Here is a 24,097-nt window from a genome sequence, read left to right as displayed (position 1 = left end):
AAGCCTTAGGACCTCCCAGAACACCTCCCCTGTATCAATTGCTCTCCTCACCCTTAATGACACATCACACACACGCCTTCCATATGTTCCCCAAAAACTACAAACCCAACAATTCTGTATGCCCCATTGTGGCTGCTTATTGTGGCCCCACAGAAAGACTTACAGGCATAATTAGATGATAACGAGTTGTAATCATCAGTTAATTGTTGTTTGTGATAGTAACTAACAACATGTTAACCTGTAATCTTAATAGTAAAATCATGCTGAGCTGCCACAGCAAACCTTGAAGGATTTAGCAATTTTAAGCACTTCACCAAGCACTAGCATCAGACTTGGTCAAACCTTTTGCTGTGACCTCTCTTTCAGAAGCAAGGCAGTGATTAAACTGTATAATCTTGCCACAATAAGTTTTGGTGATAATAATTGTAGTATTCAGTTAACAGAGCACATAGGTCACTGAAAGACAAATCTCTAGGGTCCACAAGAGGTTGTAACTTTTAAATAACTTCATATAAATGACTGCTAGAAGACAAAAGTAAGTGACATTCCCCCTGACCAGAAATGAGATAAGAAACTAATGAACATTGGATAGTTATTGTCGAGACAGAATATTCAGAAGAGTAACCTCCTGTTCTAGTTGCAGCAATAGCTGCCGCTGCTGCTGCTGCTGCTGCTGATGATGATGATGATGATGGCAAATAGCTGCTGCTGCTGCTCCTGCTGTAGCAACATCTGTTGTTGCCGAAATTCAAAAAAACTTGGTCTCTATGACACTAGCATAGAGTGTGAATGTGTACTGAAAGCATGGTAGGGTAAGAACTCATCACCACTAAAGTGTTTATGCCTGAGACTAATGCATAATCTACAAATAATGCTAAGGTCATCGTGAGCAGAGAACTCTATAAAAACCAAGAACATAAGTCGACAAGTTAATGCCCAAAGCAGTGTCAGTATCAGTATAGAAGCTAGACGTGATCTGTCAGAGCTCATGTGGTGTGCAATACCAGACTGAGCTGTGGCAGATGGCTTAACCTGTGGCTGTCAGTAGCTCAGGCCACATGACCCACCTTTCACATTTCTGGCAGAGTTCCTCAATCATGAGCTGCAATGTCAAAGATCTGCTTTCGATATCTTACTCTGGTGGAGATATTAAAATGGGCAATGTATGTGGTTCTGCTCCAGTTTTTCCATCAATACGAGAAACTGCACTAGCAGCACTTGGTGCTGTTATAGAAACAATACCAGGAATAGACATGGCTTTTGTTGTTTCACTGCTCAGTGGCACAATTCTGCCTCCATTGTCAGTTGTCCTATTTCCTGAAATGACAGAGGACTGATACATCTATTAACAGCACCTTCAACACCATTCCCAAGTTAGTCCGGTAATCCATCACAAATACAATGTTTCTTGTTTCTGTCTGGACATTCTGTACTAGTTACATAAGTTAAATAACTTATATTCCCCTTCACTATTTACAACAGTCTGCCTGTGCTGTGGTAACTTTTTGTTTCCGCAAATGTATAAATCATGTGGTTTTGAGATGAAAACTTGTCAAGCCATGTTCAGAATGCAGTTTCATCTGGAAAGGAAGTTTCTTGACGGTTGTTCAATAGAAAGTGGAAAAGGTGAACGTCTGAGTGCGCAAGATCGGGTGAATAAGGTGGGTGCAGAATTACTTCCCAACCCAATTCCTCAACAGTGTCTCTTGTCACTCTAGCAGAATGTGGGCAGTGTTATCATGTAATAGCATCACTTCATACAGTCGTACTGGTCACTGCTCTTGGATTTTGTCCGCAAGATATCACAGCTGTTGACAATAAATGTCAGCAGTGATGGGTACACCTGGGGGGAAGCAATTTCTAGTACACCATACCGACACTGTTCCACCAGATGCATAACATTATCTTCTGTGGATGTGGATCAGGTCTTTGTACAGGGAGTTGTTTTTTTTGGCCTCAGCCATTCACTTATTTTCCTTATGTGAGCATAAAGACACCATTTCTTGTCACCAGTAGTGGTACAAGATAGGAATGGTCAGTGTAGTTCATGAGCCATTCCATGATGAGCAAGCAAGGATACACATACGATTACCCACTGATTTTTGTGATTCTGGCTTAGAATGTGCCGTATTCATACACCTGATTTATGAACCTTTTCCACTCCATGCAACTTGAGTATACTGACATGCCTCATTGTAGATTAATGTGTTTCAATGATCTCCATCAAACCCCAAAGTTCTTCCTGAATATGGGGAGTAAGTAACATCAAAATGGTCATCTTAAAATGAGAAAACCATTTTCTTGCTGTGTTCTGTCCAATGGCATTATCCCCACCAAATATTTCTGACTGAATCTGCTTTTGTCACCCCTCTACTGAACTCAAACAGAGAAAATCTTCTGATTTCTCAACTTAGCACTCCATTATCTTGTGTCCACTCACTATCTCTGAATAACAAAATGACAACATATAAACTCAAGTAGCAACAGTGAACTACAAATAAAAACATGACAACCTATTTATAAACCCATAGAAATTAGAATACCAAAATGGAAAAGAAAAATGCTACAAACTTATGCATCAACCTAATAATTATACTGTTGCTGGAATGGAGGTTCACATCGCAGCATACAAACTATCACCTCCCCGTTTGGAGGACATTTTGACAATTGCTCAAGTTTTTGAAGATGCCCAAGGTCTTGAACTGCAAGGTAATGCATAAATAGGAACACTGTAAATCGGCTAACATCCAACATCATGGAAGTCTATGGAGGTAGCAGATCTCACAGTGATCTAAATGGGCTAACAATCAACATAATGGAAGTCTATAGGAGGTATTAGATCTCTCAGTGATCTATGGCAGAAAACACCACGATTCACAGATACCTAAGAGTGAGGAATCATAGCATTGTTCCATTTCATCCACATTATTCACTGAATATTCCTTCCCACCAGTACAACCAGCATTTTTTCTATGAAGAAAGAAATATCACCCAGCAAAAATGGCTGTCTTGCTTTACTGTTCTTTTGAAGTGCGTTGCATGTGAATGCCAGTAAAAAGATGTGGGGAGGGGGAAAAAGGAACAAGCAAGGAAAAAGAAGGAAAGAGTAGAGAGAGAATGCACATAATGCTGCAAAACTTTGCACTTTGTGCAAATAACACACACCATCACAATTTGAATACATGAATAATCTACTTACAGATAAATCTAGCTGTTTGTTCTGTTCTATATAAGCACATGTGTGTGGTCTCTCTATTTACTAGAACCCTGATTCAGAGTTGGACCAGAATATGACACAATAGTTGATAATAGAGTGAAAGTAAACAACATAAATAAGCCTTCACATTTCAGTGTCAGAGTCAGTGGAGGTCATTCTTATGGTGAAGATCACGGTATTCAATTTCTGCACAACATCTTAAATGTGATACTTCCAAGTAAGCTTTCCATCTACCCTCAGCCCTAAGAACTTAAAATGACTGATCACTAACTATTTGGTCACTTTGGGACAGCAAAATTTCACTTTTTAAGAGTTCTGTGTCAGAAACTGTATGTTTTGTCCTCTGTTGCAGTTAATCTGTTCTCTGAAAACCACATGTTGATGTTACCAACCTGCCCTGGTAGTGAGATCTTTTAAATTACATGCATTATCTGTCATGTTTTTAGAGACAGTCTGCCATGAGGTAGCTCTGTGTGTGTGTGTGTGTGTGTGTGTGTGTGTGTGTGTGTGTGTGTGTGTCTTCAGTCTTGTTTATGTGCCTACTGATGACTCAATGTGTCAACTATTCCATGAGTTGTCACATTTAGTCCTAAATTATTTATTAGCTGGAATAAATATATCAATGATATTCACTGCATTAATCAATTCACTTAAGTTATTACAAGACTAGCTATTACCAAAGAACAAAATAGGCTTTGTTTTTATCATTAATAATTTTTCAGTGCTGTAGCTGTGATGCTGAGCAGCTTGTCATACAAAGTTTTGCCAATTACTGTGATTTAAAGCATGTAGTGAACAGCCAGCAGTCATGTTACAGAACATATGTTGGGAGAAATTGTTTCATCTTGAATATTAAGATAGGTTTTTCAAATGCAGCTGTAATTTATAAATTGTACACAACATTAAGGTGAGAACTGAGTTGGTTTCTTTGTTTACCGGTGATGGTTTGAAAGTTTGAATGTCTCTGTAAAAGAACTACCAAGTTCTAGTAGGACTGTTCTCTTAAATGTGATGGCCACTCATTTGGTAACAGCAAGAATATCACAGTAATTAGATACACTGTATAGTGAAATGGGGGAAGAGGGGGGGGGGGGGGGCGGAACTTTCTTCTCAGGAGAAAAAAGACAATTCACTAAGAATTAGAAACAGAGCATACATGCCCCAAGGCAAATAATGCCATCCAATGAACACTGAGATCACACAATTACAATACTCCAGTGCATCAGTCACAAATTTGTGATGACTGACTGGCTGCAGCAGGCCTGAAAGTTCTTCAGCACCCTTGAGAAAATTTGATACACAGCATGAAGCATTTCTACATGGAAAAACCTCCTGCTTGTGAGGCATGACAGGTGATCACAGTTGCCAGAAGTTATTTGTAAACGTTGTCTCACTAGTGATTAAGAAGACTACAGATATTCACTGTGTGTAGCAAGAATTATTTTAAAAATGTAGAATAATCAGAGTTGTGTTGTAAAAATTTCCCAGTACACTTTGTACAGTATTTTGAATCCCACAATCAGCTTTATGACCAAATCAACTTCCCCGTTTCTCTGCATCAGATTTTGGCACATACCAGTAAAGGGCATATGGGGCTAGGGACATAGGAGCTTATAATCTGTGGACTTCTGCAGATTCATCTTTATTCTTAATGTTATGCAGAAGTGACAGTTCATCCCAAAATCACAGGCATCCAAAGACAATGAAAGTGGAGTTGTGAAGCAGGGAGCTCAAGCTGGTCTTTGCTTCTCTATTCTTTAAGTATTTGAAATTTGTCATGTACACATAATTTTCTGTGGTTTCATGGAAGTAAACCATGGATGCAAAAAATAAAATAAATAAATAAATTAATTAAATAAAAACATAGGGCAGTTTAGATTTTAATGTCCCGTCAACAATGAGGCCATTTGAGAGGTAGACAAAGGTCAGACTGAGGGTGTATAGAGAAGCAGTTGTGTCTTTTTCATAGTAACTATCACAGTATTTTCTTACATGATTTAGAGGAACTGTAGAAATCCTAAATCGGGCTGGTTGGTTGGTTGGTTGATTTGGGGGATGCGACCAAAGAGCAAGTTTATTAGTCCCATCGTATTAGGGAAAGGATGGTAAAGGAAGTTGGCCATGCCCTTTCAAAGGAATTATCCTGGAATTTGCCTAAAGTGATTTAGAAAAATCTTGGAAAACCTAAATCAGGATGGCTGGACGTGGGTTTGAACCGTCATCCTCTAGAATCCGAGTCCACTGTGCTAACCACTGTGCCATCTTACTTGGTAAATTGGGTTGGCTGAACAGAAAATGGGATCTTGACCCTCCAGGACAAGAGTCCAGCATCTTAACAACTGCATCAGTTTCCTCAGTCATGTAATCCAAAAAAATAATGAACACTAATCAATGACCTATTACTGAGCAGTTTCTAAAATACAAGCACATGCTGCAAGCACGTGATTATACAACTACAAGATATCAAAGTAAAGACACTTACCAATTTTCAGCCACAACTTTTTACGCAGATCACTGTCTGCCTGAGGTAAATTCGCCGTTTGCTTTGCCAGTCCAACATCCACAGTCAGTGCAAGGTCTACTGCTGCTTCCCACAGGCCAAGCAGTGCTGACAACTGGACACAGGCCTCAGTCAGGTGAAGCTCACGACAAAGCCGTAAGGCGTAGTGAATATCATAGCACACCATACTTGGTTCTTGACCTGTTTTTAGATAATGAACATATTTTTTGTCATCAAATCATGTATGGTATAATAATATGTAGTGTATCATTGTGTCTAAGAAGTCTCCATACAACCGTAGACTTTGTACATCTGGGGAAATAAGTAGTTATTTTATTGGTATCCTTGCTTGAAAGTTGACAAAAAGCATCTCTGACAATCTTGTACTGTTTTGTTCCAGTATTGCACTGTTTCAGTTGTGAAGCCATGGCTAATGTAAACAGACAGTTACACTGTTGAAGAGTGATTAGCACGTGCATGCAAAACTGTACTGAGGTGATCCTGTGACCCCGGCAGAGCTGCCAAAACTGTCTCCCCCCCCCCCCCCCCCCAAAAAAAAATAACTTCAAAGATTTAGTAAATTTTATAACTTCAAAAGTAGGTTTAACAAAAATTAAAAATTACTAAGAAAAATATTATACATATTCATGACACTGAACATAAAAACCAAAATATATCATTGTAGTAAATAAATTACAAATTGTATGCACTTTCTAAAAAGATTGTAGTAAAAGAATATATGAATCTTATTGTTTATGGCAGCTAGTGTACACTGTTTTAGTATGATGTATTATAAACAACAGTTTTCATCTGCTACTCATAAATTATTATTAGTGGATAAATTATTAAATATAAACAAAAATAGCTATAATTAAGAGTTGCAAAAATATTCCTTTCCATAAATTGTGTTTTTATTAGAATTCTGCTTTGCATTTCCTTGCTTTGGGTGCTTTTACCTCATTGATTATACCACTGAAGTTCAGTTTAGCAACTGTGTCTCATTTTATCAACAAGATCGATGAATCTGACAGTCTGCTTCCACCTACATAGGCTAACCAGCTCTTAACCCGTATTTTGGGGATAAAAACACCTTCAAAATATTCAAATGAGAAGCTGTATAAAAAATAATAATAAAAAAACTTCAAAATATCCAAATGGGAAGCTGTATCAAAGCTTTTCATCAGCTGGCACTTGAAAACAGCTATTTTGCTAATCAGTTCTGCTATTTCAATGTCTGCTATTTGGCTCCCACAGCAGTTCATTTTTCACAATGTGATATAAATTTTTTTTTAGGCATTTCCTTAACCAAAACTTAAGGTCAGTTGAAATGGTGTGAAATATGAGAGATCTGTTTTCCATTTCGCGTATTATTTTATTAAATATTTTGAAACACTCTAGCTCAAACAGTCTCACTTCAGTCCCAGTCAGGATAAATCAGAAGCCTTTGGCCATATAGCAGATTTGCTTCAGTACCAGCTTTCTGACCTCTGAGATCCTATAATACCACAGTGAAGTAGCAGCAAGAATTTCAATGTGGAACCTGAGTGAGCTGTGTAGGTGGCACATGTGTGAGCCAAGCATATTGTTGCAAATCATATGAGGTCTGTTCAAAAAATTCTGGAACATACATAATTTTGCACCAATGGATGTGTTGGGGCGAAATGTGGTAGGCATCCCTGCACATGCCTGTGTTTAAAGTGCAACTGCTGGAAGTTTCATCGTTGCATGTCTGTTAGTTACTGTTCAGTGCTGTATTGAGTAGAATGTTGTGTTGGACAGTTTGCAAATTTCACAGTGGAAGAGTTAGAGGAACACGGCATCTACTTTAAAGTTTGCATGAAACTCAAGATGAAGGTGAATACGTAAGCTGTACTCACTGTTACGAGTGGTTCACACAGCATGTCAGGAACATCAACGAAATTGTGCATTCCAATCAAAGACTAAGTGCCCAAGACACTGCAGAAGAATGTGACATTTCAGTTGGATCATGTCATGAAATACTGACACAGCATCTTGCAATGCACCATGGCTCATGAGTCAAGACCAGAAAGACCTGCACCTTTCAGTCTGTGAAGGGCACAAATGAGAATAAGACATTCCTTAAGAGAACAGTAACTGGTGATGAGATGTGGGTCTATGATTATGATGTTCAGACCAAGGTTCAGTCTTCACAATTGGTTGGGAAAGATTCTACAAGATCTAAAAAAGAGGACCTTAACAATGTGTGTGAATTCCTAAGGGACCAAACTGCTGAGGTGATTGGTCCCTAGACTTACACACTACTTTAACTTACACTAACTTACGCTAAGAACAACACACACACCCACGCCCCAGGGAGGACTCAAAGCTCCGGCGGAAGGGGCTGCACAATCAGTGACGTGGCGCCTCTAACCATGTGGCCATTACGTTAATATATATCTACATTTTGTCCTTTCTAATTCGACAGTGGGATGGGCTTACCTATAATTAACACATTTGCTGCAAATGATATGCAATTTGTCTATACTTACCCTGTGAGGCAAGATAATGCATAAGCTCATCTGGCTTCATTCTAGCGTAAAGTGACAGCAGATAGTTGTGGATAGCTTGTTGTTGGCAGTGTAGGGTATTAACACAGAATTCAAGATATCGTATAGCCTCATTAGCCTGAAAGGAGGAAAAATACATTTATGTCCACATTGTCCTGCTACTATCTACAGCACTAGCATAATTCTATGTACTTAATTTTATTAATGGAAAAAAATCTAGGTATGAGCACATGACACTTGGTACTTAAAAATAATTTACATTAATTTTTTTTATTTGCTTGTCATTTCGTGACATGTTTTGGTTATTGCCATCATTGTATACTTTTCTTTGGCACTTGAGGATACATTTTCATTGAATACTCTTTGTTTTGACTGTTCTATGACCTGCTTCCAATGATGGATGGCAACAGCAAAATAATTCCAAATGAAATTTTAAAAATCCTTCAGTTATATAAGAAGATCATTTTGAAAAGATAAGATCACTTAAGCCACAAGTCCTTTATTTATACACACAACCAGTTTCGTAGTTTTCTCCCCCCCCCCCCCCCTTCCCCCCAATCTGAAAATGACTGGACTTTGTAGTATTTTCATCCTGTATATACTTTTTCATTTTATTTCTGTTTTCTTGCTACCTTATGTGAGTATTGGTCTACCAGTTTGTACAGATTACACCTGATGATAGAGAATACACCTCATGTTTCAGCTAAAATGCTGTGGAACTGGTTGTGTCTATAAATAAGGACTTACAGCTAAAGCAGCCTATCTTTCAAAATGATATAACCAATCCATGGATGCTCTGACTGCTGCCCTGACTGCAAAGTCTGCTGCAATATAAAAATTATTTATTTGTGTGAACTCCATACTTGAAATGACAATAAATCATTGTGTGTGTTGCTCAGTATCATACACATACATGTTTACTTCAAGCTTTTCTTTCCAATAATGGTTTTGTTTAAGTGAAAAACTCAAAGCAAACAATGACAGGGATGACACCACCTACACGACCTCATAAAATAATATACTGTCAGTGACAAAGTATAATTATGTCTTTCACAGACATTTCAGCTGTAACTGCATCATTAGTCAGCAGAATGAGCAAAGTGAAGATGGGTCACACCATGCAGTATACCTCCATGAAACAACTATCACCAGAATCAATTGACAGGACCACTTAAACATCCTTCATGATGAGTTAGAAGCTTTTATTTTAATTTGATTTTCTTCTTTTTTAAGTCCTCAGTCTTCCTCCTGGTTTGATGCGACCCACCATGAATTCCTCTCCTGCACTAACTTCTTCATCTCAGACCAGTCCTTGCACTTTATGTCCTCAATTATTTGTTGGATATGTTCCAATCTCTGTCTTCCCCTGCGGCTTTTACCCTCTATTGTTCCCCCAAATACCATGAAGGTTACCCCCTGATGTCACAGCACATGCCCTATCATCCTGCCCCCACTTTTTGTCAATATTTTCCAATTTTTCTTTGCCAATTCTGTGGAGAACCACCTCATTCCTTATCATATCAGTCTACCTGATTTTTAACACATTCTATTGTAGCACCATATTTGAAATGCTTCAGTTCTCTTCTGTTCTGGTTTTCGCACTGTCCATGATTCACTACCATACAATTCTGTGCCCCAAATGTACATTCATAGAAATTTCTTTGATACTAGTAGACTTCTCTCGGCCAGGCATGCCCTCTTTGCCCGTGCTAGTCTGCTTTTTATGCTCTCCTTGCTTCATCCATCATGGGTTAGTTTGCTTCAGAGGTAGCAGAATTCCTTATCATATACGTCATGATCGCCAATTTTGATACTAAGTTCTAATTTCTACTATGTCTCATCACCTCTGTCTTTTCCTGTTTACTCTCAATCTATAATCTCTCCTCATTAGACTGTTCATTCCACCCACCAAATACTGTAATTATTCATCACTTTCACTGAAGATTGTAATGTCATCAGCGAATCTTATCATGGGTATCCTGTCGCCCTGAATTTTACCCATGATAAGATTCGCTGATGACATTGCAATCTTCAGTGAAAGTGATGAATAATTCCACTCTTGAATCTTTCTTTTATTTTCATCACTGATTCTTCAGAGCTATAGGTTGGACAGCAAGGGTGAAAGGTTGTATCCCTGTCCTATTCCCCTTTTTAATCCAAGCACTTCTGATCCCCCAATCTCATTGTTGTCTCTTGGTCCTCAACAATATTTTATATTACCTGTCTTTCCCTACATCTCACTCCTATCTTTTTCAGTACTTTAAACATCCTGCACCATTTTACACTTTCAAACACTTTTTCTAGACTAAAAAATCCTATGACTATATCTTGATTTTTCTTCAGCATTGCACCTATTACCAGGTGCAAGGTGAGAACTGCCTCTCTGGTGCCACTGTCTTTCTAAAGTCAAACTGATTGTCATATAACATATTCTCAATTTTATTTTCCATTCTTCTGTATATTATCTTTGTCAGCGGGTGCAATGCATGAGCTGTCAAGCTGATTGTGTCATAGTTCTTGTACTTATATGTCCTGTTAGCTTCAGAAATGTGTGGATGGAATTTTTCCAAAAGTTCAATGGTATGTCACAGCTCTCACAGATTCTACACATTAATTTGAATAGTGATTTGGTTGCCTCTTTCCTCAATGACTTTACAAATTCTGACAGAATGTTACCTATCCTTGTCTCTTATCTTATGTCAAGCCTTCCAAAGCTGTTTTATGAGGGCAAGTCAAATGAAAACCTTAATTTTTTTTAATATTATTTTTTGTGCAGAAGTGGTACAAAGCTGTATCACTTTTCAACATAATCTCCCCCACGCTCAATGCAAGTCCTCCAGCACTTACAAAGTGCATAAATTCCTTTAGAAAAAAATTCTTTTGGTAGTCTGCGCAACCACTCATTCACCGCATGGCGTACCTCTTCATCAGAATGGAACTTCTTTCCACCCATTGCGTCTTTGAGTGGTCCAAACATATGGAAATTACTTGGGGCAAGGTCTGGTCAGTATGGTGGATGAGGAAGACACTCAAAATGCAGGTCTGTGATTGTTGCAACTGTTGTACGGGCAGTGTGGGGCCTTGCATTGTCATGTTGCAAAAGGACACCTGCTCACAGCAATCCACATCGCTTTGATTTGATTGCAGGCCGCAGATGATATTTTAGGAGATCTGTGTATGATGCACTGGTGACAGTGGTCCCTCTAGGCATGTAATGTTCCAAAATGATGCCTTTTTCATCCCAAAAGAGAGTCAGCATAACCTTCCCTGCTGATGGTTCTGTTTGAAACTTCTTTGGTTTTGGTGATGAAGAATGGTGCCATTCCTTGCTCACTCTCTTCATTTCCGGTTGGTGGAAGCAAACCCAGGTTTCATCCCCAGTAACGATTCTTCCAAGGAAGCCATCACTTTCTCATTCAAAGTGCCGAAGAAGTTCTTCACAAGCAACAACACGTCGTTCTCTCATTTCAGGAGTCAGCTGCCATGGCACCCATCTTGCAGACACTTTGTGAAACTGTAGCACACCATGCACAATGTGGTGTGCTTACCCATGACTAATCTGTAAACATACTGCAATGTCATTCAGTGTCACTCAGCGGTTTTCCTTCACTATGGCTTCAACTGCTACAATGTTCTGTGGAGTCACAACTCGTTGTGCCTGACCTGGATGAGGACCATTTGCGAACTTCCTACTCCATTCATAGACTTGCTGCTGTGACAAACCTGCATCACTATACCGAACCTTCATTCGTCGATGAATTTCAATAGGTTTCACAACTTCACTACACAAAAACCTAATAACAGAAAGCTGTTCTTACCTGGTGCAAGTTGCAAGTGGGGCAGCCTTCTTTATACTGATACTGCGATAGTATGTGTGCATCTGCACTATGCTGCCACCTACAGGCCATTCTGCATGCTGTTTGTAGCACGCTTACCAACTTACAGGATAACGGCATGAAATTTCGATTTGTTATTACAAATTTAAGGTTTTCATTTGACTCACCCTCGTAAATTCTGGACTCTAATACTGAAACCCCCATATCTTTCATACTGACTCCGATTTCTTCTTCTGTCACATCACCAGACAAGTCCTTGTCCCTCATAGAGACCTTCAACGTATTTTTTTTCAACTATTAGCTTTCTATCGTGTGTTTAACAAGAGTATTCCCATTGCACTCTTAATGTTACCACCCTTGCTTTTAACTTCATTGAAGGCTGTTTTGACTTTTCTATATGTTGAGTCAGTCCATCATTTTTTTTTTTTTTTATTTTTAATTTATTTTATTTTATTATTATTTTTTTAAAATTTCTTCCCATCTTTCCTGTGGCCATTTTCCCTTGGCTGTCCTGCACTTTCTATTTATTTCATTCTTAATGTATTTATATTGCTGTATGCCTTTCATTCCTTGAAAATCTGTGTACTTCCTTCTTTTGTTGCTCTATTGAAGTATTTCATCTGTTACCAAAGGTTTCTTTGCAGTCATCTTCCTTGTATCTATGTTTGTTTGCCCAACATTAGTGACTGCCCTTTTCAGAGACATTCACTCCTGTTCAACTGACAAGGGGACCGCCAGACCTGTTAATCACAGATTCTGATGAGACTTCGGTACGTTGTACAGAGGCCTGTCCTGAGCAGTTTTTCATGTTAGTTTCTTTCTTTTTTTTTCTATCAAACAGAACTTCATGAAATAGTACGTCATGTAAATTATTAAAAAAAATTTCTTTTTAAAATTCAGTCTTGATCGCACCACATATGCTACAAGAACATAGATAACCGGTTTCAGTCATATCACATGACCATCATCAGACCTGTAATTTAATTTAGAAAATTAATAGAAACCTTACTAGACTGACAATAAAATATGACAAAATGCTTATAAGGATAAAATACAATAAGACTTGTTATACCCATGGCATCCTTCGAATACTTTATAATGGTCCAAAAGATGAAATCGATAGGTTTACTACAAAATTGAACTCTGTACATCCAAAACTACAATTTACAGTTGAACATGAAAATCAAAAATGTATTAACTACCTGGATCTCATTATATCCAGTAACAATGGCAAGCATTGCTTTGCCATATACAGAAAACCTACAACTTCGGATGTCATTATTAATGCTAGGTCATGTCATCATGACAAATATAAGAAAGCATTTTTTAAGTCAATGATCCACAGGATGCTAAAATTACCCCTTGAAGAAAATGAGATCAAAAAAGAAACAACTATTCTAAAACAGATTGCGAAGATCAATTCTTTTGATACGAGTCAAGTTGACATTATGTTTAATAAAATGCAACAATCACAAAGTACACCACTAATAGGAGCTCATAAATACACAAAAATGACGTACATGGGGGTAATTTATTTTTAGAATTCTGAAATAACAATAGCATTTGAAACTAACAATACTTTGGAAAATAAATTAAGACATACTGTAGGTAACGATAACGATAGATTTCTCAGATTTTACAAGATCCAATGTGGTGATTGTAGTAAAATATACATTGGCCAAACGGGCCGGAGCTTTACTATATGATACAAAGAACATACATCAGGTACCACATGAGCAAAATCAGTCTTCGGCCATCACATAACTTTTAATAAGCATGTCGAAGAGATGGTACAACAGAATTTGTGAGTCCTTCATTAGGCTAATAAAGGCTTATTATTAAATATTTTGGAGGAGATCGAGATATATGCCCATTATAGAGATGAACCGTCAATGCTTCTCAATGAAAAAAGTTTCTCGTGAAAAACATTTTTATGATCTCTTTGACGAAATTCTATGAACACATATGTACTCTTTCCTTCAGAACATCATAGGACCCAGTTGTATCCATGGCAGAAACATACCTTAGAACAGCACGTAAATATTTATATCACAATCTTAAACTTCCAACTAGAAATATTATGAAATATGACTCCATTTTTAATAAATCAGTTTTATGACATTTTAAAAAGTGTGTGTAATATCATAGCACTCTGCAGCTGATCATTCCATTATTACATATATCACCAGTGGCAAATAAAGTTAATACAAGACAGACATACTGAATCTAGCATAGGTGTATACTTGCAGTCAAGTTACAACTCACATATCGATATGACGCCGCAATGTAATGTAATGTATTGTGAATACATAGAAAGAAGGATCCTTTATTGTATGACTATATGATAGCGGAACAAACACTGGTAGCAGTTACTTCTGTAAAATATCTGGGAGTATGTGTGCAGAACGATTTGAAGTGGAATGATCATATAAAATTAATTGTTGGTAAGGCAGGTCCCAGGTTGAGATTCATTGGGAGAGTCCTTAGAAAATGTAGTCCATCAACAAGTGATTATTGCTCATCAGTGTGGGATCCGTACCAGATCGGGTTGACGGAGGAGATAGAGAAGATCCAAAGAAGAGCGGCGCGTTTCGTCACAGGGTTATTTGGTAACCGTGATAGTGTTACAGAGACGTTTAGCACACTCAAGTGGCAGACTCTGCAAGAGAGGCGCTCTGCATCGCAGTGTAGCTTGCTCGCTAGGTTTCGAGAGGGTGCGTTTCTGGATGAGGTATCGAATATATTGCTTCCCCCTACTTATACCTCCCGAGGAGATCAAATCGGAGAGATTCGAGCGCGCACAGAGGCTTTCAGACAGTCGTTCTTCCCGCGAACAATACGCAACTGGAACAGAAAAGGGAGGTAATGACAGTGGCATGTAAAGTGCCCTCCACCACACACCGTTTGGTGGCTTGCAGAGTTTAAATGTATATGTAGATGTAGAATGCCAAAGACCTTCACATCTCTGACTTTGAAACCATTGTGGTAGTACCACCATAGCCCATAGAGGGCACACTGAGTATACATCATCTTTACAGTTATTTTAAAGCTTTTAATTGATATTTTATACAATATTTAAGTAGTTCCATGGTTGTAAAGAGATACTTTATACATAACTATTTTTATGTTATTATTGTACTTTTTTTACATTTTGACAATTATGTGAACCCATTTTACACTGATTGGATGACGTGAGGTAGAGGGAGAAGAGGTAGGCGGAGCATCTTCGTATTTAAGCGTATGCCCGCCACTTGCTGGCACCACTTGACATCACAGCAGCTGAGAAGGGTGCTCCACCTACCATCTTCGAAAGATGCTATGGGTATAACAAGTCTTATTGTATTTTATCCTTATAAGCATTTTGTCATATTTTATTGTCAATCTAGTAAGGTTTCTATTACTTTATAAATTAAACAACAGGTCTGATGATGGTCATGTGATATGACCGAAACCGGTCACCTATGTTCTTGTAGCATACGTGGTGCGATCAAGACTGAATTTTAAAAAGAAAAATTAAAAAAAAATTTTTTTGGTTGCTGTTCCAAAAATGTTTATTAAAACTGTTCATGCAAAATTATTACAATCTAGTCATTTTTACCATAGTAATTATTTTAATAAATCAGTAACTACAAGAAACTTTCTTCAAATATGTATTCTGTTTGTTACAGAATCGCTTTACTTGCTGTCGCTTCCCATGCTAAAACAGAAATAGAAGCAACCATAACACCAATCTGTAGAAAGCCATGCACATTTAATGAAATCTACTGCCTTGCAGGAACAAGGATTTTTCCAAATCTATACTGGAAAACACAGTTCATTTATTTTCCAAAAGATTGTTCTTCCTTTGATGTGACTGATGCATACTTGAAGATTACTATGAAAACAGGTGTACCAAATTGATGCAGAATCAAAGAATGAATTAAAGGAATCTTCCCTCCATCCATAGACAAAGCTTGTGGAATGTAATGACTGAAGTTGGTTTCCCAATTAAATTGATAAATCTCTGCAAAGTATGCATGGATGAAAGTACAAGCAGGGTTTTACTAAATGGATTAAAGTCTGATCATTTTAAAAATAAAACTGGGTTAAGATAAGGAGATTTTTTGTCCCCCCTTCTTTTCTATGTAGCTTTAGAAAGAGTAGTTAGGAAACTCAAACTGGTACCTGCTGGGATCCACCAAGAAAGCAAAATTAACATGTTAGCATACGCAGATGACATAGTGAAATAGAGATTAGGCAATTATTTGTAGAGCTTGCAAGAGAAGCGTCAGGACTTGGCCTGAAAGTAAAAATGAGAAAACGAAATACATGATAGTTCAAAGATGTAGAGATAACCAATCACATCTAATAGTTGGTGAACACAAATTTTTGTGTGTGGAAAAGTTCAAATTTCTGGGCTCAGTGATAGATGAACAAAATCCGAGACAGATAGAAATAAAAGTGAGACTGCAAAATGCTAACTGAGCCTATTATGCAATACAAAATTTCTTACGCTCCAAACTGCTGACTAGGAAAACTAAAGTAAAGTTATATAATACAATCATTAAACCAGTTCTAATCTATGGGGAAGAAACATGGAGCCTAACAAAAACAGAACACCACCATTTACAAGTGTCTGAGAATAAAGTTTATAGAAAAATCTTTGGGTCACATTATGACAATGAATCTCAATGCTGGAAGAGAAGACACAACATAGAAATCCATGAGCTATCACAACAACCAACAATAGTAAATATAATAAATGCCAGAATACTGCAATGGGCTGGACATCTGATGAGGATGAAAGAAGACCAAATTGTACAGGGAGAAGCCATATGGCAAAAGACCAAGGGGGAGATCCAGGAGTACTTGGCACAATGAAATTTATTGCACATGCAAAAGATTGGGAATAAATAACTGGCAAGAGGCAGCACAACACAGGAGCATCTGAAGGAATCATGTAATATCGGCATGGGAGCTTCGAGTCCCTTAGAAGCCTACTACTACTACTACTACTACTACTACTACTACTACTACTACTTCCCTCAAAGCGATTTCCCTGTTAGTCTTTAGCAAGTCAGAAGCATTTTGAATTTTTTTGTGAAAATTTTAACTGCCTGTAAAAGTAAACATTACAGGGCTGACAAATCAGTACCACAAGCACGGTACCCATGAACCTTAGCCACTGCGGTACACTCACTTGGTTTAAACGTGTCAAATGTTGCAAATATAGGAGGTACTCATAAAACTCCAACATTGATTTTCTCCAAAACTAGGGGCCATCGCATGAAAACCCACTAGCCAGGTACCCAGGCCATGTCCCTCTACAACGTACTGAATACTCATCAAAATCCCTGATTAACAGGTCTGTGGTCCCCTTGTGAGATGTCCACTCCTCTTCAATTGAACTGCCTACTCTGGTATCTCTTATTGCAGTACCCACAACGTTAGTGAACTTCAAAATATCTCATCATTCCTCAGTACTTCAGTAACCCACTTCCTTCAACACTGATTCTTCCAGATGAGTCTCTTAGACTTCAACTTACCCTTCATCATTACTAAATTGTGATATGAGTCTATGTCTGCACCTGGTTATTCCTTATAATCCAATATCTGCCGTTGGAATCTGTCTGGTCCTGATGTAATCCAACCGGAATCTTCCTGTGTCTCCGGGTCTTTTCCAAGTATACTTCCTCCTGTTGTGACTCTTGAACAAATAATTCACTATCATCATCTCAAATTTGCCACAGAACTCAATTAGACTTTCTCTTCTCTCATTCCTACTTTCAAGCCCATATTCTCCTGTAACCCTTTCTTCTATTCCTTCACCTACAACCACTTTCACGCCCCCCATGATTATTAGATTTTCATCTCCCTTTACATACTGGATTACCCACCCAGTACCCTCATATACTTTCTCTCTCTACATCTGCTACCTGTGATGTTGGCACATATACCTGAATTATCATGGTTGGCACTGGTTTGCTATTGCATCTGGTGAGAACAACACTATTACTGAACCGTTAACATAACTCATTCTCTGCCCTAATCACAAATCCTACTCCCATTATTGCATTTTCTGCTGCTGTCGATATCCCTATATTTGTCTGACCAGAAATGCTTATCTTCTTTCCGTTTCACATCACTGACCCCTCCAATATCTAGATTGAGCCTCTTCATATCCCTTTTTATATTTTCTAGCTTTTCTACTTTATTCAAACTTCTGACACTCCATGCTACGACTCATAGAATGTTTTCGTATCATTGGTTAGTTACTTTTCTCCTCATGGTCACCTTCCCATTGACAGTCCTGGCCCGGAGATCTAAATGTGGGACAAATCCAGAATTTCTTGCCAATGGAGATATCTTCATTACACATTTTCAATTATGTGCCTATAATGCAGTGGTTTCCACTGCCTTATTTATCCTCATGCCATTGTTAATATCTGGTTCTTCAACCTTTTAGGGCCAATTTCCTGCCACAAGAGCAGTGAGTGTCCTGGACCTCTGTCAGCTGCTTCACCCTCTTTGATAAGGCTGTTGACATAATGAGGGTGACTTCTTAAGCCAGTAATCTTTGGCCATCATTGTCGATGATTTTTATTCAAAAGTTAAGAAGTAGCTGGCTTCAAACCCAGTACCCAGGATTAGCGCTCGAAGATATAACCTAGACCATGGGTAAAGCCATGAAGCTTCTATACGCATTGTGAATTATTACACAAATAATCTTGATTATGTTGAGCACTGCACTAGACATTAATTTAATGATAAATGAAAACTACCTTACCTGGATAATTAAACATTTATTGTGGTATGGCCGGTTTTGTTCTTGGAATATCTTCAGGTTGCCAAGTTGTGCTGATGTTATCATATAAATGGTCTAGTTGTCATTTGTAGGCTGAACCTGAATCCAGAAACAATAATCACAAACATTCTGCTGACTACCTGGTGGTAGTACAGTAAACACGCACAGCATGCTGTGTCATTCTGTAGTGCCTGCTCACCATACTTTTGCCAAATACATATGACAAGATAATTTATATCGTGACTTTAGCACAACTCGGCAACACAAAGATGTTCTACGGATGAAACCGGTTGTAACACAATAAATCTAGAATGAAATTTTCACTCTGCAGCAGAGTGTGCACTGACATGAAACTTTCGGGCAGATTAAAACTGTGTGCCAGACTGAGACTTGAATGAGGAGACGAGATACTGGCAGGAGTAAAGCAGTGAGGATGGGTCACTGAGTCGTGCTTGAGCACCTCAGTTGGTAGAGCACTTGCCCACAATGGCAAAGATCCAGAGTCCAAGTCTCAGTCCAGCACACAGTTTTAATCTGCCAGGAAATGTTTATTAATACAGGTGAGGTAGTTTTCAGTAATCATTAGTATTACACAAATGTTATTTCTAAGGTTTCCCACATCATCCCACAACTGAAAAGACTATATTGTCATTCTTTATCAATGATAAGGCATTCCTTATCAATGATCTCTCGATGCAACAAAACATTTGCATCCTTAATACAATAATTACATTCAGCTTCATCTTAAACAGTCAACAGTAGTCAGTATGCACTGGTACTCTGTTTGTATTCAGAAATCCCTGGCAGTAATGAAAATGTCAAAAAGCTAACCCCAACCTTACCTCTGCAGGATGAACAGTACCAACAACCAACACCACTGGTCACCTCAAGTGGATGTTGATGGAACCAGTGGTGGGGTATCAGTTCTAGTCAACCTCCCTTCACTGTCACTGTGGAGGCACAAACCACTGTTAGTCGTGTGTGTATTTAAGTGAGGAAGGGTTGTAATATCTAAATATATTGATCTCAGTCACATGATGCAAGTGGCACAACTATGGACAGAGCCACTGCAGCATTCATTTCTCGTCTGTCAATCTAAATGTGCTTCTGACTGCTTGTCCCAGAAGACCATAATTACATCTGGGCACTGATCATACCTTTTCAAGGGGATTGTGTATGAGCTGCAGAAGGACTTCTGGTGTGTCCCTGCACCCTCTACCTAACTAGTCTCAAGCAGTGTGGATATTATGCCATACTATTCCCACTGTCATAATTTCACTTCTGCAATTTCTAATTGGGTTCCATGGTCTTCACAGTTCTTGTGCCCAATAAAACTTTGACTATGGCAGGAGGAAAATTCCAAGCTGCATTTAATTATCACAGTGTTGCGCTAGTTAAGTTGCTTGAATTGCAGCATCATTTATGAAAAAAAGGTGACAAAAAATTCTCCCATACCAAAATGAGATATTCACTCTGCAAAGTGGTTGCTGAATACTGGCATACAGTGACAGTGAGGAAGAATGGGGAGAATGGGAAAACAGAGAAGCAGTGAGGGATGGGGAGGAAGAGTGGGGGACAAGAACACAAGGGAGGGGGAGAAAAAATAATAAAGAAGGTGTGTGTGTGTGTGTGTGTGTGTGTGTGTGTGTGTGTGTGTGTGAGAGAGAGAGAGAGAGAGAGAGAGAGAGAGAGAGAAAGAATAGTGAAGCAATGGGATGGAGAGGGAAGGTAGGAGACAAAACACAAGAAAAGAGGAGAAAGAATAATAAAGAAGGTGTGTGTGTATATTTAATTCCCAAGAAGAAGTTCTTCAACAATACTTGTAATACCATAAGCTATGCTGTCATTTCGTGTGTTATGTGTAGGATAGATTCTTTCATTTTCTTTTAACTATAGAGACTATTACAGTTCTGGTAAAATTAAGTCAGAATTTCTAGCCACTACTTCCGCCCAGGAAATGAAATTTGTTGTACTGCTGACACATATAAGAACAGAAATCACACTACTTCTATCCTCAATACAGGTGGGTCTGTCTCATTCTGGGATAAGAGTGACCTACCCTTCCTTTTTAACTTTCCTCACTCTGCTCTCTCTTTTCCCAAAGGATGGAACTATTAGTTTCTAAAGCTAGGCAGTGTGTCATTTCTACTTTTATCTACAGCCAGTACTACATATTTCTTGACCTGAAGGTTCTCGCCAGCAGTCCTGTCTCAAATTAATTATTTTATTGATTGGATTTTCCTTCAATACCCTGATATTCCATTTTAATAAATATTCTTTCAATACCTAGGAACTTTCAGTTTTACAAACCTGCTCACGGTCACAGCTCACAAGTGCTGGCAGTAGTTTAGTTGGACTAAGGCTTCGACCTTTTTCAATGAGGACTTGCACTGTTTCTCGAGGAATTGCCTGTATTAGCACGGGTGTAAACTGGTAAAAGAGTTCCTTCCTGTTTTGAGTCTTTAACACATCAAGTGCTGGAAGAATGAGTTATGTAATTAACACATTGAAAAATAAAATTCTATCATACATATTTTGCATATGGTAAGTCAATTTTGTACTTATGTTTGTTCAAACAAAATTATGATAGGATAAGAAAACATCACTTAATAACATTTATAGAATAGTTCTCGGTGCTAAGGTTTTCACAGACAGCATCAAAGATGGATGTATATGGCTGAAATACAATTTTATCCATTTTTCCCCCTACCAAAATATAATATCACAAAACAAAACAGTCCTACTTTCCAACACACATTATTGTTTGTTGCGAAAATTTTAATACACAGGAAGGATGGCCCAGATCACTCCCAATTCAAAAGATGTGCTGAACAGTGCACCAGCAATAAGTAATTACAACTGCAAAGAAATGATCTGCACACAGGCACTAGTGCCCTTTCTTACAAGCCTAGAAATGTCTGTTACAGTAGCTCATTTAATAAAAATCCAAAAAATAAAATAGAAACGTAAAGCAAGTGATGTCAAAGTCTGTGAGATGGGTTTTTAATATCACGATATGCTGCTTGGCAGTCAGGGGAGGAGAACCAGTGGGTAGGAAAGGATTGTACACATGAACAAGTAAGTATAACAACATGCACTGCGATCACAGCACAGCAGGTCTCTCTGCATCAATTGTCCCATTCTATCTACTGTGGGCTGGGATCATAAAATGTATGCCATTGTGTTAGTTTACATTGTCCCAAAACAGAGAAGACATTCCACTACAAAGTACACTTTCATACTGTTCCTATTAAACTGGTTGGCAAAATCTTGGTACAACTTGTCCTAAAATGATGTACTTGGGTGTTACATGTAAGTGTGGTGATATCAATATTGCAGCCTCCATTGCTGAGTGACACAGCAGACAAATACCAATTTGGTTGTTTAGGAGGCCATTATACAAAGCATGTAATCTAGATTCATATGTATTGATAGCTACGAAGACAGGAATCATTGCTATTATGGCCTGAAAGTTCACTTGCCCTATCACCTGCCAAATATTTCTAGGCCATAGTTCATCAACAACTTTTTCACTGCAGTTCTCCAGCAGTCATTGTTGGTGTTGGTGGCCTCTCTGCCAAACTGTGTAGAGAGCAGTTCACCAGGAACATATCCAGCCCATCTTTCGTTACATACTACATTTGGAGGCCCTGGCTGCTGCACATGTTAGCTACTCTGAGGCAGGACTCATGTTTAGTTCTCCAGTACTACATGTTTAAGTATTACCATATATCTAATGCACTGACAAAATTGGTTTCAATAGATTAAATTAATTGTTGTGACAATTATGTGGTTTGCTAGACAGTCAGCTGCAAATAAAGATTTTTTAAATTTTCTCAATAGTTTCTTGCGAAAACAATGTCGTCTTTCCTCCAGGGTCTCCCATTTGAGTTCCCAAAGCATCTCTGTAATATTTATGTGTATACTGAACCTAATATGTACTAGCAAATTCAGCAGCATGCCTCTCAACTGTTTCAATGTCTTCCATTAATCTGATCTGCTGGGGATCCAAAACACTCAAGCAGTATTCAAGAAGAGTCACATTAGTGCTCTGTACTGCTCTGCAGAACCTAAGAATGAGGCAGGTAAAGTAACATAATATATTAACTCCTCAGTAAAAATGAATGAAAGTGAGGGGGCTTGCTGCCAGAGGTCTGCAAGTTGTGCACAGAAAGGTTGGTGTCACATGGAATGAGGTCAGCATAACTACAGCTGGTCCTGCACCATGAAGCAGTTGAAGGAATGGGGAAAGACTGTATTTGTGTATCAGCAGGCCATTACAGTGCACTATGGTGGTGTACTTCATTACAGCATGACCTGGAGACAAAATACGGATAACTACACATGGAGAAGAATCATCATGAAACAGGGAGAAAAACAAAGTTCACCAGTGTAGCTCAACAGGATTGAAAGGCACACAGTCTCACACTCAGCAGTCACACAGACACTGCATGCCAGTGGTCTCTCTGCCTGATGACCAATAAACTGTGATCTGTTAACACCCACACAACAACAGCACTATTTGTGATGCAAGAGCAAATGGATTGGATGATCAAAGAGGATTGGTGTCATGTGCTCTTCTCAGTTGAGAGCAGATTCAGTCCGAACAGTGATTCTGGATGTACTCTCATATGCTGAGAGGTGTAACATATAATGCACCCATGAACATCATTGAACAGGATCATTTGGGTGGTCCAGGTGTTATGATGTAGGGAGACATCAAGTTGCATGGGCGTACCTCCAAATTTTTGACCTTCTCCTCTCTGATGGCTCCATCCACACCTCTGTCCACATTAAACTCACCACCACTGCATTTTGACAATTGTCATTCCTTCAATACCAAAAAATTCCCTCCCATACAGCCTGGCCACCCGCGGATGGAGTATCTGCAGTGACAAGAGCTCACTTGCCCAGTATGCTGAACATCTCACAAAGACCTTCTAAGACAGACACTATCCCCCAGACCTAGTCTGCAAACAGATTTTCCATTCCATATCCCCACATACCCCAAATCCTCCCACAACCTCAAAGAACCAGGTACAAAGGAGCACCACCGTCATTTTACAATAACACCCAAGACTGGATCAACTGAATCACATCTCTCATCAGAGCTTTGATTATCTATCATCATGACCTGAAATTAGGGATACCCTAACCAAGATCCTTACCACCTCTCCTGAAGTGGTGTTCTGTTGCCCATCCAACCTCCACAACATCCTAGTCCATCCCTAT

The 24,097-nt window shown here is 38.6% G+C and overlaps 1 protein-coding gene across 2 annotated transcripts in view; it reads right to left on the bottom strand.

Moving 5' to 3' along the window:
• LOC126457972 (vacuolar protein sorting-associated protein 18 homolog) overlaps positions 1-24,097 on the bottom strand; it is a 260,426-nt gene that overhangs the window by 132,072 nt on the left and 104,257 nt on the right. For both annotated transcript variants that reach the window (XM_050094731.1, XM_050094732.1), the window contains 3 exons: positions 21,176-21,342; positions 8,228-8,363; positions 5,700-5,918 (listed from right to left, as the gene is read on the bottom strand). In XM_050094731.1, the coding sequence (XP_049950688.1) occupies positions 5,700-5,918; positions 8,228-8,363; positions 21,176-21,342 (522 nt within the window). The remainder of the gene's footprint in view (positions 1-5,699; positions 5,919-8,227; positions 8,364-21,175; positions 21,343-24,097) is intronic.

The sequence above is a fragment of the Schistocerca serialis genome, chromosome 2 (assembly GCF_023864345.2).
Source record: "Schistocerca serialis cubense isolate TAMUIC-IGC-003099 chromosome 2, iqSchSeri2.2, whole genome shotgun sequence".
NCBI classification, from domain to species: Eukaryota; Metazoa; Arthropoda; class Insecta; order Orthoptera; family Acrididae; genus Schistocerca; species Schistocerca serialis.
This window is presented reverse-complemented; position numbering and strand designations above follow the sequence as displayed.